Source organism: Dipodomys merriami, unplaced genomic scaffold, assembly GCF_024711535.1.
Source record: "Dipodomys merriami isolate MVZ:Mamm:240054 unplaced genomic scaffold, mDipMer1.0.p SCAF_36, whole genome shotgun sequence".
Taxonomy (NCBI): domain Eukaryota; kingdom Metazoa; phylum Chordata; class Mammalia; order Rodentia; family Heteromyidae; genus Dipodomys; species Dipodomys merriami.
In genome coordinates this window covers 9,629,062-9,645,788 of record NW_027205159.1, presented here as the reverse complement: position 1 = coordinate 9,645,788, position 16,727 = coordinate 9,629,062, and the positions used below count along the sequence as shown (strand labels likewise).

Here is a 16,727-nt window from a genome sequence, read left to right as displayed (position 1 = left end):
AACCTAAAATCTCACAGTCAAAAAAGTCAAGAGAGGATTTTCAATCTACTTGATTAATTACCTGTATAAATGGTGAAAACCCTGAATATTTGGTATTTCTTTAACTTAACTTTACCTTTCTTGTTTAGCTCCCTCAGTTTCAGCCTGAGACGCAGATTTATTTTTCTGTTGTTTTAGAACGTTATGAACTCGGACTTTGTAGCTCTCAAATTCAGAGGTTATAGCAGCTTGTTCTGCCTATAACATTTAAGAAAAGAGGAAAAAATTATATTATTCTTATTTTCTTTTTACATGTTTTTTATTGTACAAATACTGTACAGAGGGGTTGCAATTACATGAGTAAGGTAATGAGTACATTTTTTTATGGAGCATTGTTGCCTCCTCCTTTGTTTTTCCCTTACTATTCCTTCCTTCCCCACAACCCCCACTCCCCCTAGCTGTAAAGTTTGTTTTCAACATAGTGTCTTGTACATCTCATTGTTACAAGGGTCAACCGTATCCCTATTTAAGCATTTTGTTTTTTCTTTCCTTTCCCCATAGTAAAAAATGTATATACAAGATGCAGGGTACCAGAATCAATTTTTTTTTTTTTTGGGGTCCAGTCGTGGGGCCTGAACTCTGGGCCTGGGCGCTGTTCCTCAGCTCTTCAGCTCAAGCCTAGCGTTCTACCACTTGAGCCACAGTGCCACTTCTGGCTTTTTTCTTTTTTCTTATGTGGTGCTGAGGAATAGAATCCAGGGCCTCATGCATGGAAGGCAAGCGCTCTACCACTGAGCTACCTTCCCAGCCCCCGGAATCAAATACAGTGAAAACGGAGATTATACTGTGGGGGAGGAACATACCAAAGAAACAAAAAAATCACATTCACATTATAAATACTTTAAAAACAATAGCAAGCAAGAAAAAAAAATATTTGTAACCCTATCTTGGGGCTCATTTCCCTTAATATCATCTTATATGGTCATATGTATATAGCTTTTGACCTTTTCTGCTTGTCCTAAACTTATACTAGTTATTGCAAATAAAGGAAACTGTGGGACTTATGTTTCTTTGGACCTGGCTTACTTCACTTAATATAATTTTTTCCAAGTCTTTCCATTTCCTAACAAATGGGGCAATGTCATTCTTTCTGATGGAGGCATAGAATTCCATTGTATAATATTCTTATTTTCTTTCAGAAGTTAAAGTGAAATATGATTTTGAAAATCAAGAAAATAGCTGATGTTCATTTGAGTGCTGATTTAACTTCACTATGAAATACAGTTCTATTGGCTTACTTTTGTACAGCCTTAGCTATAAGTTTGTCTAATAAAATGTTTTGCTATCCTAGCAGAATAATTTTCTACTCATTAATTTTACAATGGCACCTTTTGCTTCTGAAACTGAACAAATATTTTTCACTTATGATCTACTATTAAAATTCAATGAAAATTTCAAAGACATTCTTACTTGACTTCAGTTTCAAAACAGAGTAGCAATAGTTTAATTCTAGGCCTTCTACTTGCCTGAAGATATCTATAAACTCCATGTCAATTTTGCCAAGATAGTGCCTACCAAACCACTGTACTATCCATTTTGCTTATTGGAGACAAGGAAGTAGGCGCCAATGGTCATTCTGTTAGAATGTTATTTTAAAATTATTTAGTCCTCAGAAAAAGCTATGTTGCCTTTCTATATTTTTATTTGAATAACAACTGTTTAATTCACTCATTATAAGGAAAAACTTGGTAGGATATTTGGGTAATGACCTTCAATTATATTATATAACTTTGTGCATATAAATGAATTTGGACCCAATACAATTTAAAACAGAAATTAAAAAACAATTCTTAAGGGTTGGGAAGGTGGCTCAGTGGTAGAGCGCTTGGCTTGCATGCATGAGGCCCTGGGTTCGATTCCTCAGCACCACGTAAGCAGAAAAAAAAAAAAGCCGGAAGTGGCACTGTGGCTCAAGTGGTAGAGCGCTCGCCTTGGGCTGAAGAGCTGAGGAACAGCACCCAGGCCCAGAGTTCAGGCCCCACGACCGGACCCCAAAAAAAAATAAAAATAAAAAAAAAAACAATTCTTAAGTCCGCTCCCTCCACCCCCCATGAAAAAAATGGGCTTCAGGAGTCTCCACAACATAGAAGCATTTCAAGACTATACCAATAAACATACCAATGCTTTAACAAGTCCCAAACTATACAGATTGTAAAAAAACGACATGTAGTTATTGTTGCAGTAAGCTGCCAACATGAGTAACATGGGCAAACTGATGATAACCTCTTTTAATTCTAAAGCTTTTAACAACTTTTAATCACCCTAATATAAAAATTTTCATACATGTATTACATATTTATGTATGAAATTTCACTTTTGCTAGATGACACAGGGTCATCAAAATAGACAATTACCAGAAGATGATATAATATACTACAGTTCTGTAGGCCAGGCTGTGTCCTTATACTACATGGTCTTGGAAACTGTGTGTCTTTGTAGTCTTTCAGTCTCCTTTTTTTAAATTAAGCTACATTTCTCCACTACTAGCAGGTTACAGAACAGGAAATCAAACCATCAAAAATTAAAACTTCACAAAATAAAAACAATGCATAAGTTCTAACATATACTTTATAAGTATGAATGCCTACTATCTTGTAATAGAATGCCATGGTCAGAGGCTGCAGTGCTGAAGGACTTACCTTGGCAGCTCGACTCTCCTCTTGTAGTGCTGTCACCTTCTGCTGGTACACATTCAGTGTGCGCTGATGCTGCTCTGCTGAGGTCTTCAGATGCTCGTGGATTTTGTGTTTCTCAGATGTTATTTCAGCAAGTTGAATCTGGGAGCAAAATCTTTAAGTTTAGTTCCAGAAATCAAATTTTTCACTAACTAAAACCATTTTAAAACAAAACAAAAAAAAACATGAACTTGAGATTGTGAGGTATTATATTTAAATAAGTAGAGACAAACTGGGTGCCAGTGGCTCATGCCTCTAATCCTAGGTACTCAGTAGGTTGAGATCTGAGGATCTCGGTTCAAAGCCAGCCCAGGCAGGAACATCTGTGAGACTCTTTTCTCCAATAAACCACCAGAAAACAGGAAGTGGCACTGTGGCTCAAGTGGTAGAGTGCTAGCCTCGAGCTAAAGAGCTGAGGGACGGTGCTCAGGCCCAGAGTTTAAGCCCCATGACAAAAAAAAAAAAAAAAAAAAAAAGTTGAGACAATATAAGTAGACTATAAGAACTTGCTTATTCACTACAGGAAGTAGATTTGCGCTTTTTTTTCTTTTGTTTCCTTTTTTTGGGGCCAATAAGGGGGCTTGAACTCAAGGCCTTACAATCTCACTTGGCTTTTTCACTCAGCCCCCATGGGCATTTTACTGGTTAGCTGGATATAAGAGTCTCATGGACTTTTCAGATCTTGGCCTCCTAAGGAGCTAGGATTATAGGCATGAGCCACCAGCACCTGGCCTTATTTTTTTCTTAAACCATCAATAAAAGAATATTAATTGTAAAAAATTTCAGATTACATGTACTTCAAGACATATATATTATATATATATATATATGTACACACACACGCGCACACACACACACACACACACACACACACACACACACACATAATCGTATAAACTAATCTTAAAACCTGCTTCTGTTACTGTAATTTAATCAGAGGATTCACATTAGGCTTGAAGCCAGATTTATTTTTTTTTAATTGTGAAAATACCGTATAGAGGGGTTACAATTACATGGGCAAGGCCAGATTTATTTTATTTTGTACTATTATATATTATAGATCTTCAAATACATAACATTTATTTACCTCTTCTACTGCTAAAAAATGTTAAAGAGCCCTTTTCTTCACTTTTTCCCTCCCTTGGATTGTAATCTTCCTATTTATAGCCACCTCTTAAAGAATTAGGATACAGGTAAGAACTACCGTGCCTGGCTTATTTGTTTGAGATAGGGTGTCTCACTAACTTTTTGCCCAGGCTAGCCTTGAATCTCAGTCTTCCCAATCACTTATCTCAAGTAGCTAAAGGAATCTTTTTTTTTTTTTTAATTTTTTTTTTTTTTTGGTCCAGTCGTAGGGCCAGAACTCTGGGCCTGGGTGCTGTCCCTAAGCAATTTAGCTCAAGTCTAGTGCTCTACCACTTGAGCCACAGCACCACTTCTGGCTTTTTTTCTTTTTGCTTATGTAGTGCTGGGGAATCGAACCCAGGGCCTCATGCATGCAAGGCAAGCGCTCTACCACTAAGCCACCTTCCCAGCCCAGCTGAAGGCATCTTAAAAAAAAAAAATTATCCACATTTTTATTGGCATCAATTACACAAAAATTTTGACATATCCAAATATTCATATAATGTATCACTCTCCCTCTTGTTCCCCCTTAAATCTTAGTAAATACAAATAAATATCTTACTTTATAGACTTCTACTTGCTGTTGGCTTGCCTCCAGCTCACCCTTTAATGATGCTTGAAATATTAAATGATCAGTTTCCTACAGAAGGAAAATCTTGGTTAAATTAAAAAATGAAGTTGTTTATAAACTATGAATAAGTACTAAAATATGAAACAGAAATTAACATACTGCTTGCTTTGAATCCGCCAGTTCCTTTTTGGTTTTCACAAGCAGCTGTTTGATTTTGGTGTTTTTTTCTTCATATTGCTGCAGTGAAGAATGTAGGGAAGCTAGTACAAGAAGTAAGTTCAGCAGAAAGAGATGAAATAGTTTTTATGGGTGAAAATAATACATGAATGACAAGGCTTCTCTTTGTATTAACTCAAGCTTTAAAAGAAACCTGCTTTAGATTTCTATTATAAAATATTACCAACATATTTGACAGTAGTGGTAACTATACAATGAATTCCACTATGTCCAGTCCCCAGGTTGGCAATTACTAATACACAGTCAATCTTACTATACTTAGACTAGGAGTCAGCAAAGTGGAGCACACAGGTTGTTTTTGTGAATAGTTTTAACAAACATGCTAGTTCATTAAATCATATGCATTCAATTGTGCCACAATAGTGACATGAGCAATCACAACACAGGCTGTATGGTCCATAAAACCTAAGATGTTTACTATTACTTCTGTATGGAAAATCTTCATCAATCCCTTCCTTCTATCTCATCTACTTTGAGTTCCCACTGGATTATTTGGAAGCAAATCCATTCATCAATAAAAATACTAGCATATATACTTAAAATAAATACATGGCTGTTTAAAAGATAAGGAAATTACTTTTAAAAGTCCCCCAAATTAGGCAGCTGTGGCTCATGACTGTAATTCTGACTACTCAGAAAAGTCTTTTTTCTAAGTAACAAGTAAAAAGCTAGAAGGGTGAGATGTGGCTCAATTGGTAGAGTGCCAGTATCAGAAAAAAAAAAAAAAAGATTTGTATTTATAACCACAGCATATCTGAGGCACATACCTGGTTATCTGTTTTTGCAACAGTAACTCATATATAAACTTTTTGTGGGAGTGATTTTCAGTGAAACAGAACTCAACAAGGAAAAAATGAAAATGTACTAAACAAAAACTCTTACCAACAAATGTCAATATGGATAAGTGGCATCATTATTTAGGTTACACAGACACCTGCAACCAGCAGGCCAAATCTGCCAAAACTTGATGTAAGAGTAGATGGCAAGACTTGTGTTCTCTGTAGTCACAGAGTTTTAAATAGTGTGCCTTACTGTAGTTACATAACTGCTCTTACTACTAATGAGCTTTTGAGGCTAAATTCACATATAGAGATTATATCATTTGGTAAGGTCAGGTGTACCTTAACTATGCATAATTTAGTTATTTCATGGCATGTATTTGTCCAGTTCTAAAAAGTGATTTTTATATCTCATAAGTCTTGCAAAGTAGTCCAAGAATTATGATAAGATATGCATGAAATCAGGGGACAGCATCCCACAGGTAATACAAAGCAACATTTGAATGTTAGAAAAGTAACCCAAAAGGCTATCTGGTGTATTATGAAATACCCATCACGAAACAGTCAGGGAAGATTCACTGTTTTATTAGTTGTGGGACATGATTAAAAATACCAACAGAATATCAGTGGATTCTGAACTAACAGTAACTTCAAAAATCACATATGAAGCTTCTGAAAATGAGAACTTCAAAGTCAAACATACTGAAGTGAGAAATGGAAAAAATTAAGGATCAAATAGAACTTCTAGAAATGAGAATGTACTATGTAAAATGAAAACTTCACTGGATAGGATTAATGGATTATATATTAGAGATTGGTGAATTTGAAGACACAGTTAAAAGAAACTTCAAAAAGACATAAAAATAGCACAAAGGACAAGAAGGAAGTAATACTACTGTAAACTTCTCATAATATAAGACAGTATTATGTAATTGAAGGCAATCCAATTACAAAATTCAAGAGCTATATGAAAAACCCTAAGTCAGCAACTAAAACCCAAAAAGAAGACAGGAAAGGAGGAAAAAGCAAACAAAAGACAAGACAGACAGCAACCAGCAAGGAGTAAATAACCTAGTTACTTAATGTAAGTGACCATGTTAAAAGGAAATGGTTTAATCACTTCAACTGAATAACAGAGACCATCAGCTTGGTCAAAGCAATACCCAACACTATGCTACCTAAGAAATTACATGCACTTATGCAAAAACCAAATGTTAAGTAGTGATACAAAGAAACCTCCAGTGATACTTACAGTATTGATTCCTTTTAAAATCAAATAAGACTTTAGGAGAAGGAATAGGGCATTTTATACTAACAGCAAAATTAAATCATCAAGAACATCAGAATTTTTAAATATATAAAACAATAAACTGACAGAAGTGAAGTGTGAAAGTGAGTCACATAGAAGATTGGAGATATCAACACACTTCTTTTGTAGGACTTGATAGGAAAAGTTCAGAATCCCCCTACCAGACATGATGTAACTGACAGGACAAAGAACACTCCATCCAACAACTAATACACAGTTATATACTGATTTCAAGAACAAAGAACAGTGGCCAAAGGAAATCATTTGCTGGCTCACAGACCTAAAAGGGTTGAAATCATGAGTACATACTAACTGTAAAGGATTAAATTAGAAATCATTAACAGAAAGGTATTTGATAAAAATCACTTAATATTTAGAAATTAAACAACAAGCTTCTAAGTAACCTATGGACCTAAGAATGAATCACAAAGAAATTAAATAGTTCAAGCTAAATTAATGCCACATATTGATTTGTGAGATACAGCTGAAGGAGTGCACTAAATCAATAACTTTCAATGCTAACACTGGAAATATTTTATGGACAAAGTTGAAATCTTTCAATGTAATAGAGTTTAAACTCAGGAACTTGTAAGATTGGTGTTTTATCACTGAACCATGCCTGTAACCCTTTTTTGCACTGGCTATTTTTGAGATAGGGTCTTGCTTCCTGCTGGGTGTGTACCTGGATTACAATACTTATTTTAGGCTTCCTGTGATTGCTAGGATGACAGACATAAAACACCATCCCCAGCCTCTTCTGTTGAGATGGAGTCTCTCAGCCTTTTTTGTCGAACTTTTTTTTGGCAGACTTTTGTCTCAGCCTCCAATGTGGCTATTATGTCAAGTATACATCACCATGACCAGAAATTGGTTGAAAAGGGGTCTCTTGAACTTTTCTGCCTGGGCTAACAGGAATTGAAATCCTCTTGATCTCAGCCTGCTACATAACTGGAATGACAGGCATGTGCCAGCATGGTATGTGATTAGGTGAAAAGGCATCTCTCCAGTATGTCTGGGCTCACCTACCATTAGATCCTTTGGCTCTCAAGCTCTCAAACAGCTACAGGTGTGTTGAGCGACTGGCACCTAGTTTAGAAACATCTTTAAATGCTTCACTTACATTTATATTTGCTAATCAGCAAACTGTGGAGAAAGACCTTGTCAAGTTTGTTTTTGTCTTTGTATTAAACATATAGCAAGTACTTAAGAAATGTTTAAGTGAGGAATCCCATCAGGCTAGCACCCACATGGCAAATGATTTTTTATATTCCTTCTGGTCCTCATGTTTAGCATTGTGTTAGAAACATATGGTAAGGGACTTGTGAGATAAACTAATACTGCCCTCTCAACCTATTAAGATGAAATAATTAGAAAGTAGATTTGTTTTTACTTACTCATTTCTTCCTGTAAAGTTTCTTGTTTTTGTTTTTGAATTTTTATTTCTTGTTCCAAATCCTCTATTTGGCTGGTTTTGTTCGTTAACTTTTGATTTAGTTCTTTCATCAAACGTTCATAATCTGCTATTTCCATATTCATGAGTGTAGTTTGTTGAGCATCCTGAACATTTTATAGAAGATTACACATTACTAGGTTAGTTTCATTTGTAAAGTTGCTAAAATGGTGCTACAGAAACCAAGTAATTTCAGGTTCTCTATAACATACTAATATTGTAAACAGTAATGAAGAAAGGAGAAATACTTTCTAGTTTTTAATTTCATAAAGTTGTTTTCTAATAGTTCAACTCAACTTTCTTAGTTTCATTCTATTTGATTGTAACTGTCTTTAACTATAATAGTTCTAGTTTTATGGGGATCTTAAAAAGATAGGAACTTGGACCCACAGGACCCAGCTCCTGGGACGGTGCCGCCAAGGCCTCGGCCCAGAGTTGTGCCTGCTGCTCAGCGCTTCTGATTCTCTACTGCAAGTTTAGAACGGGATATCCGTGCCCAGACTTGAGCCAGCCATGTTCACGACCCCGCTACCCAGACCTTGGAGGCCGCCCTTCCCTGCGAGCACCAGACTGGGCTCCCCGCCCCGGCGCCGCCGGTGAGCAAGCAAGAGCACCTTGGCGTGGGGCTTTATTGACTACAGGTCTATGCAGCCTGTGGGAGCGGAGGCTTTTCAGCGAAATGGCTTCTCCTAGGGTCGGAAGATGCCATGCGTCTTGGTCCCGCACAGATTGGCTCACTGGGAATGCAGACCCAGAAGTGCGGAAATGCAGGGCCCAATCACCATGGAGACCAGAACCCGCAGGCGTTACCATTGAACGGAATCCCTGAGTTTCAGGAACTGGTGTTAGAGGAGATGCACAAAAGCCCCACTGGGGCCTCAGTCTCGGTGCTGGCCAGAGTTATTATGTATAGCCAGCTTGTTATTCATGCAGCATTTATACCACCAATTGAAGTTTGGAAACATTGTAAGGTAATTTTTAATGTAATTCTGTGTTTCAGAGCAAATCTAAGCTTTTATGGTGGTGGTGGTGGTGCAATATAACTTCCTGGTAGATTTAAGTTTGGGATATATAGGAAATAAAAATTCAGGTTGCCTAGTGCCTGGTCAGATAGTACATTTTGTCATTCTTCATGCTCACAAATGGATTTGTTTGTGGACAGGCACATGAAAGGGTACAGGTTAAAATATGTATTTTTAATAAATCTGCATGGATTATGTAGAACATCAAAGCTGTTTTTAAAAGAGATTCATGGATGTAAAAAATAAAAAAAAGATAGGTACTTAAGAGGAATAAGTTAAATTTCAATTAATAAACTGAAAAACGTATTTTAGTATCACAAGAATATTTCAAACTATTCCTTTTTTGTGTATTTAATAACATGAATAATGACTAAGTTTTGGCTCTGGTGTCCTTTTTTTTGGGGGGGGGGTCTAGTCGTGGGGCCTGAACTCTGGGCCTGGGCGCTGTCCCTCTTCAGCTCAAGGCTAGCGCTCTACCACTTGAGCCACAGCGCCACTTCTGGCTTTTTTCTTTTTGCTTATGTGGTGCTGAGGAATCGAACCCAGGGCCTCAAGCATGCAAGGCAAGCGCTCTACCACTGAGCCACCTTCCCAGCCCCATGGCTCTGGAGTCTTTTTTTTTTTGGGGGGGGTCCGGTCATGGGGCCTGAACTCTGGGCTTGGGCGCTGTCCCTCAGCTCTTCAGCTCAAGGCTAGTGCTCTACCACTTGGGCCATAGCGCCACTTCTGGCTTTTTTCTTTTTGCTTATGTGGTGCTAAGGAATCGAACCCAAGGCCTCATGCATGCAAGGCAAGCACTCTACCACTGAGCCACCTTCCCAGCCCCGTCTGGAGTCTTATATTACCTTTTTGACCAGCTCTAATTCTTGCATGGTTTTCTGAAGTTGTCTCTTTTCCTTTTGAAATTGTAGCTGAAGTTCTTCAAGTTCCTTTAAAGTATTGGTATGTTCCTAAAATTAAAAATAAAACCAACCAACATTTTTAAAAAATGGTATTTGTTAAGGGCTTTAAATTTGACACAAAAAAACAAAAAGTCTGGTAATCTTTTAACATTTAAAAAAATATACACATTCAAAATCAGTCTGTATATATTAAGGAATGAATGAACTCTATTGTACTCAGTGTTCATTCCTTTACTAGTATTTTCTTCATTCAGTAATATTTTGGTAAAAATCTCTATATCGTATATATGTAAATCAGTAAGTTTTTTTTTTTTTACCTTAATCCTCTGCTCTTTGTGAAGTTTTTCAGTTTCCAATTCTTTATCTACCATTGCTTTAGTTTTCTGGAGTTCTAAAATCTGTACTTCTAATAACTTGGCATTAGACTGTAGTGTCTCAATACGGGCCTGGAGATCTTCATTATCTGAACTCAATTTTTCACACTGAAATGATGAATGATTCATTACTATAAATATGTGGAAAATATGCAAAGAAAGACTAAATGTTTACTGAGAATACTGGTATAGTATAAAAATTTTAAGATTTTAGCTGGGCACCTGTGGCTATACCTGTAAATCGTAGCTACTCAGAGGCTGGGATCTGATGATTGTGGTTCAAAGACAACCTGGGCAGCAAAGTCCATGTGACTCTTATCTCCAATAAACTACTCAAAAAAAGCCAGAAGTGGTGCTATGGAGCTCAAAAGGTAGAATGCTAGTCTTGAGCAAAAGGAACTCAGTGACAATGCCCAGGCCCAGAGTTCAAACCCCAGGACTGGTCAAAATTTTTTTTTAAGATTTCAAAATAAAAAAAAAAAAAGGGCAAAGAATCTGAACAGATACCTCACTGAAAATATACAGATGGCAAATAAGCATATGAAAATATGTTCAACATTATATATCAGTATGAAACTGCAAATTAAAACAACAATAAGATGCCACTACACATATTTTTAAATGTACAAGGATTTGTTTTAATCAGATATGTTAGGATATGCAGATATCAAAATGACTATCATAAAAAAGTCATTTTTATTCTCACAGATCTCTAGAAACCACAGACACAAGGCTTGTTCCACAGAACAAAACTGGGGGGGGAGGGGGAGGGGAGAGGGAGTGGCTGGCAGGGTCAATCAAGAGAAAGAGGAAGCAAAGTGACTATGTGCAAAACCTTTTTTGTAGCTTTCATACAACAAAGGGACAAGATGAGCAACATTAAAATTGGTTTGTTTGGATAGTAGGGGAAAAACAAAGGAAGGGGTAACAATGCTCAATAGGAAACGTACTCATTTCCTTACTCAGGTAACTGTATCTCTTCTGTATAGTAACTTTACAATAAATATATATATTAAAAAATAAAAAAAAAAGATTTCAAAATCAACTCCATGTAATGACAATGTTAATGGGGGGCAGGAAGTGGGGTGGGAGATGGGAAGGGATGGGAAGGGGAAACAAAGGAGGAGGCAACAATGCTTGATAAGAAATGTACTCATTATCTTGCCCATATAATTGTAACCCCTCTATATGGCATTTTCACAATTAAAAAAAAAAAAAAAAGAATAAGTTTTACAAGCTACCACTGTTAAGAGGATAGTTATTTAGCTATTTTGTCAATAGCCTTCTAATACAGGAGAAAAAAAGAAGTTATCTGACTGCATTTATTTACACAAATATATACTGAGATTAAAATTTATCACAATTTTCATGTCTGAATTGACTTAAAATTACCTGGAAAGCTGAATTTCTTAACTGTTTGGTAAGGTCTTCAATGTGATGCTCAAAATTGTTAGCACGTTCTTTTTCCATATCCAACTGCTCTGATTGCTTATCATATTCTAGTAAAAGATTCTTCAAAGAAAGACAAAAAATTTAACACTAGGTTATTATGCATTCAGTAGGTCAGACTGTATAATCAAGCTATCCTGATATAAGACTTACTGAATCCATTTGGGATGCTTAAAATATTTAACATGAAAATATAGCAATAAAAATGTAAATTTAAATATAAAAATATGAGAAAGGATTAATATTACTTTATAAAAAGTTTATAAATCTATTTTTTAAAACATTTCCTGAATCAGATTACATCTGTAATCTGAGCTTCTTTGCAGGCAGAGATCAGGAGGATTACAGTGTGAAGCTATCTCAGGCAAAAAAGTTCTTGAGACCTCATCTCAAAACCAAAAAAGCGAAGCACAGTGGCATGTGCTTGTTATTGGAAGCGTAAATAGGAAGATCACAGTATAGGTTAATCTGGGTAAAAAGTATAACTTCTCTCTCTTTTTTTTAAGGAAAAAAATCCCCCAAAAGCTGGGGGTATGCTCATATGGTAGAGTACCTACCTGGCAAGCACAAGGCCCTGAATTCAAATTCCAATACTGCCAAAACACCACCAACAAAAATAGTTATTTAACATTTATATAGATGCTTATTCATGAATCAGTTTGCATGAGAAGCTGTATCTCCATGTCTTTTTTTTTTTTTTTGGTGCCAGTATAAGCCACCAGTGCATGGCTAGTCTATTATTACTGAAAAGATCCTATAATCTAACATGGTAGTTTCTTTTTTCTTGCCAATCTTGGGGCTTGAACTCAAGGGCCTGAGGACTGTCCCTGAACTTCTTTTACAAGTTAATCTAGCACTCTACCACTACCACTTGAGTTTATGTGGTACTGAGGAATTGAACCCAAGGCTTCATGCATGGTAGGCATGTAATCTACCGCTAAGCCACATTCCCAGCCCTTAACGTGGTAGTTTCTTTCAAATGTAGATCAGGTATACTAACTTTATATAGTTTAATCTTTCTCTTTGTAATTTCTTAAATTGCTTTGAAATTTCAGAAACGCCTTTTTGTGACCAATTATTATGAGACTTTTTAAAATTTTTTCAGAATATATTATTCGTTTTTATATCCAAACCCATGTAGATAAGCTCTTACTTATTCTACATGAACAATTTTTGTTGTTATTGTTGTTTGTCATGAGGCTTCAACTCTGGGCCTGGGTGCTGTCCCTGACCTCTTCAGCTCAAGGTGAGCGCTCTACCACTTGGGCCACAGTGTCACTTCCAGTTTTCTGGTGGTTAATTGGAGAGAAAACTCTCACGGACTTTCCTGCACTGGCTGGCTTTGAACCGTGATCCTCAGATCTCAACCTCCTGAGTAGCTAGGATTATAGGTGTGAGCCACTAGTACCAGGCTTATATTAACATTTTTTTTTCCCTGACGAAATTCCATCCAGATTTTAGTCTGTTCAGTATCAAGATTTTTCTCATATAGTTTTTAATTCCTTTTCCAGTGACTTTTGTTTTTTGATCTTCCTTGGGTAGTACAGATTGTTGGCTAAACTATCGATGTGCAACACTGGAAAAGTCCTAGCTCTGTTATATTACTGATCTTGAAGTCAATTAAGAATTTTTAAATAACCTTGAGTCAGATATCTCACTTGTAAACTGGTGATGCCAATTAATGTGATCCCCAGATCTTAGCCTCCTAAGAAGCCAGGATTACAGGTGTGAGCCACCAGCAGCCAGCCCCCTTTTTATTTCTGACTTTTATTAGTAAGTTCTTAAATAGAATTTTACTTTTAAAAAATACTTTAAAGGTTATCTACTTTAAAATCTTGGAATCAGGATTCTAGAGCTACACTGTATAAAAACTAGGAAAAAAATGCCCGGTGTGGGAAACCTCATTCCTGTAATCATAGCTACTTAGGAGGCTGAGATCTGAGGATCTTGGTTTGAAGCCAGCCTGAGCAGGAAAGTCCATGAGACTCTTATCTCCAATTATCCATAGAAAACCCAGAAGTGGAGCTATGGCTCAAGTAGCAGCTTTGAGGAAAAAAGTTTAGGGACAGAGTCTAGGCCTTCTGGTTCAAGTCCCAGGACTGTGGTTAAAAAGAAGGAAACAAACAAATGAAAAACCTAGGGCAAAAAGATTCATTAACAAAACCAAGTTATTTGTTTTCTGAACAAGAATATACAATTCTCATTAGTTATGAATACAATTTGTAATTCATCTAACATTTACCTTATAGCTTTCTGCTCCTTGAATGAGATCTCTCATGGAAGCAGACAACTGATCCTTCTCTGAACGTACAGATTCAATTTCTTCCTTTAGAGTTTGGGCCTGTTTTCAAAACACAGTAAAGTTAAGAGTTTTTCATGGACAGAAAATCTGGAATGTCTAAAATCTAAGATCCCTAACTCTTGTATTTTTAGGTCAGCTTACCTCTTTTCTGCTAGAATCAAGCTCTTTCTTTGCTTTCATAGCAACTAGTTTTAGCTTACTTATTTTCTCCTCTTTCTCTTTGGATTCTTTTTCCAGATTTCCTAAAAACAGAAATGAAAGGACTATATCTATGACATCAAAAAGAAAAATATTCAAGTTACTCAAGTTACGTATTTTTTTATGCTAGACCTTTTTATCCAAGGAACACAAAACTTACAGTATGAAATTAAGCTAAGTAGCAAAAACTATCTTTTTAAGTGAAGGCTTAATTACTTAGGATCTTATTGAGGTGTTTAATGTCAAACTTTGCCATTTTCTTAAGTCATTTAAACATGTCTAGAAATTGGAATTGTTCAGACTTTTTAATGTGTTTTCCCAAAAATTCGGCTTTGCTAGGAACTTAGGTGGTAGTTTCTAAATCAGGATCAAGTAGAGAAGATAGATACTGGATGCAGGTGAACAGTTATGTATTCTCTAGTTTGATGGACCTGATATTTACAACTGTAATATGTTTGACTGATCCAACCTTTATTTCTCCCATTAATCTCTTTGGTTATCTCTACTTAAACTCCAGGGTTGATGAATTAATTTTGAGTTATTTTCTGGAGTTATGATCTGAATTTCTGTCCCTATCTATAATGTGTATTTTCCAGGTGCCACAGTAAACTATATAGCGAAGGCCACCTGCCTCACTTCTGAATGCCTCCTCATTTACTCAAGCATCAGAGTAGCTACTTCCCCATTCTAATGGACTTTTCTCCAACTGTTTATCAATAAGAATAAATAACACCAAGAAATGAAGGCTAACTACAAATGGTAGAAGCAGCTGAAGGCCCAAAATGGAGAGATCACCATAGGATTGATCAAATACCCCAAACATGATCTTACTTTTCCATAAAAATAAGCCACATCATTCTTAACTCCAAAACCCTTCAAAAAGGTATGCATGCTCTCAAGGTTCTTTTCCCTATATTTTTCTTTCCTAAAACCCATAATATTAGGGAATTGTCATCTATGTTTCCAAACTTGATAGAAAGTTCTCAGCACTTATCTTACTTATTGGAAATAATCAGTGGCACTTGCCTTGGCTAAATATTGTTCTACTTCTTTCACTTCAAATGTACTTGTGGAAACTTTCAAGGCATTTACTGTTCCAGGTTTCAGTATCGCGATGTCTGTTCCTTCTCAATCTCCCTTGTTTCTATCATTCAAAGACAAGGAACAACCTGTCCATGGTCCTCATTTTTATCTGTCCTGCCTTGATTTTCAATCATGTCATTTTTATTTTATTTTTTTATTTTTTAATCATGTCATTTTTAATGCAAGTTACACATTTTAATCTCTAGCCTAGGTATTTCATTAACTCCAGATTTATATAGCATTCTATATAACATCTCCATTTGAACTAGTATTTAAACTTTTATAACACAGAGCATCCCTTTCTACCCTAATCACTAATTTAAAAAAAAAAACTGAGAATTATTCTAAACTCTTTCAACTGACCATTAAATTTAGGTACTACAGAATATTATACAAAAATTTTAAGTCTCTATTTCTTTTTTTTTTTTTTTTTGGTCGGTAGTGGGACTTGAACTCTGGGCCTGGGCGCTGTCCCTCAGCTCTTCAGCTCAAGGCGAGCGCTCTACCACTTGAGCTACAGCGCCACTTCCGGTTTTCTTGTGGTTTATTGGAGATAGGAGTCTCACAGTCTCTCCTGCCCGGGCTGGCTTTGAACCGCGATCCTCAGATCTCAGCCTCCTGAGTAGCTAGGATTACAGGCGTGAGCCACCAGCGCCCGGCTCTATTTCTTTAACTCCCCTCCCCACCTCAATCTGTCATGGGGCTTGAACTTAGGGCCTAGGCACTGGTCCCTGAGCTCTTCTGCTCAAGGCTAGTACTCTACCACTTGAAACAAAGCTCTACTTCCAGTTTTCTGGTGTGTAACTGGAAATGAGTTGCATGGGCTTTCCTGTCCAGGCTAACTGTGATTATCAGATTTTAAGTCTTCTGAGTGGCTAGGATTATTGGCATGAGCCACCAGTGCCTAGACATTTCTTCAACTTTAACTGGGATAAATGCCTACTGCAAAGAATAAAGTGTGAAGTCTCAACTCTTCCTCATATCCTGAGAACTTCCTATTCTTGAGATTATGTGAGACACCCACTGTTCCTTTCTTCTGTTACACATTCCTTATTTGAAACCCAACTGAAGAACTTGCTCTGTGATGGTCTTCTTCAATCAAAGCAGGCAACTTCCTATGCTATCAGCACTATATGCAATCTACACTCCAGCTACTGCACTTTCAGCCTCTTAGCAGTGAGCTTCTCTATCTTGTTTACTTTTTTATTACCA

General features: G+C 36.6%; 1 protein-coding gene across 1 annotated transcript in view; it reads right to left on the bottom strand.

Moving 5' to 3' along the window:
- Positions 1-16,727, bottom strand: part of Gcc2 (GRIP and coiled-coil domain containing 2) — a 44,858-nt gene that overhangs the window by 13,605 nt on the left and 14,526 nt on the right. Inside the window, exons 8-17 of the mRNA XM_069988640.1 lie at positions 14,376-14,476; positions 14,175-14,273; positions 11,876-11,995; positions 10,427-10,591; positions 10,053-10,157; positions 8,130-8,292; positions 4,570-4,670; positions 4,402-4,479; positions 2,679-2,816; positions 116-237 (exon numbers count right to left, since the gene is read on the bottom strand). Coding sequence (XP_069844741.1) covers positions 116-237; positions 2,679-2,816; positions 4,402-4,479; positions 4,570-4,670; positions 8,130-8,292; positions 10,053-10,157; positions 10,427-10,591; positions 11,876-11,995; positions 14,175-14,273; positions 14,376-14,476 — 1,192 coding nt within the window. The remainder of the gene's footprint in view (positions 1-115; positions 238-2,678; positions 2,817-4,401; positions 4,480-4,569; positions 4,671-8,129; positions 8,293-10,052; positions 10,158-10,426; positions 10,592-11,875; positions 11,996-14,174; positions 14,274-14,375; positions 14,477-16,727) is intronic.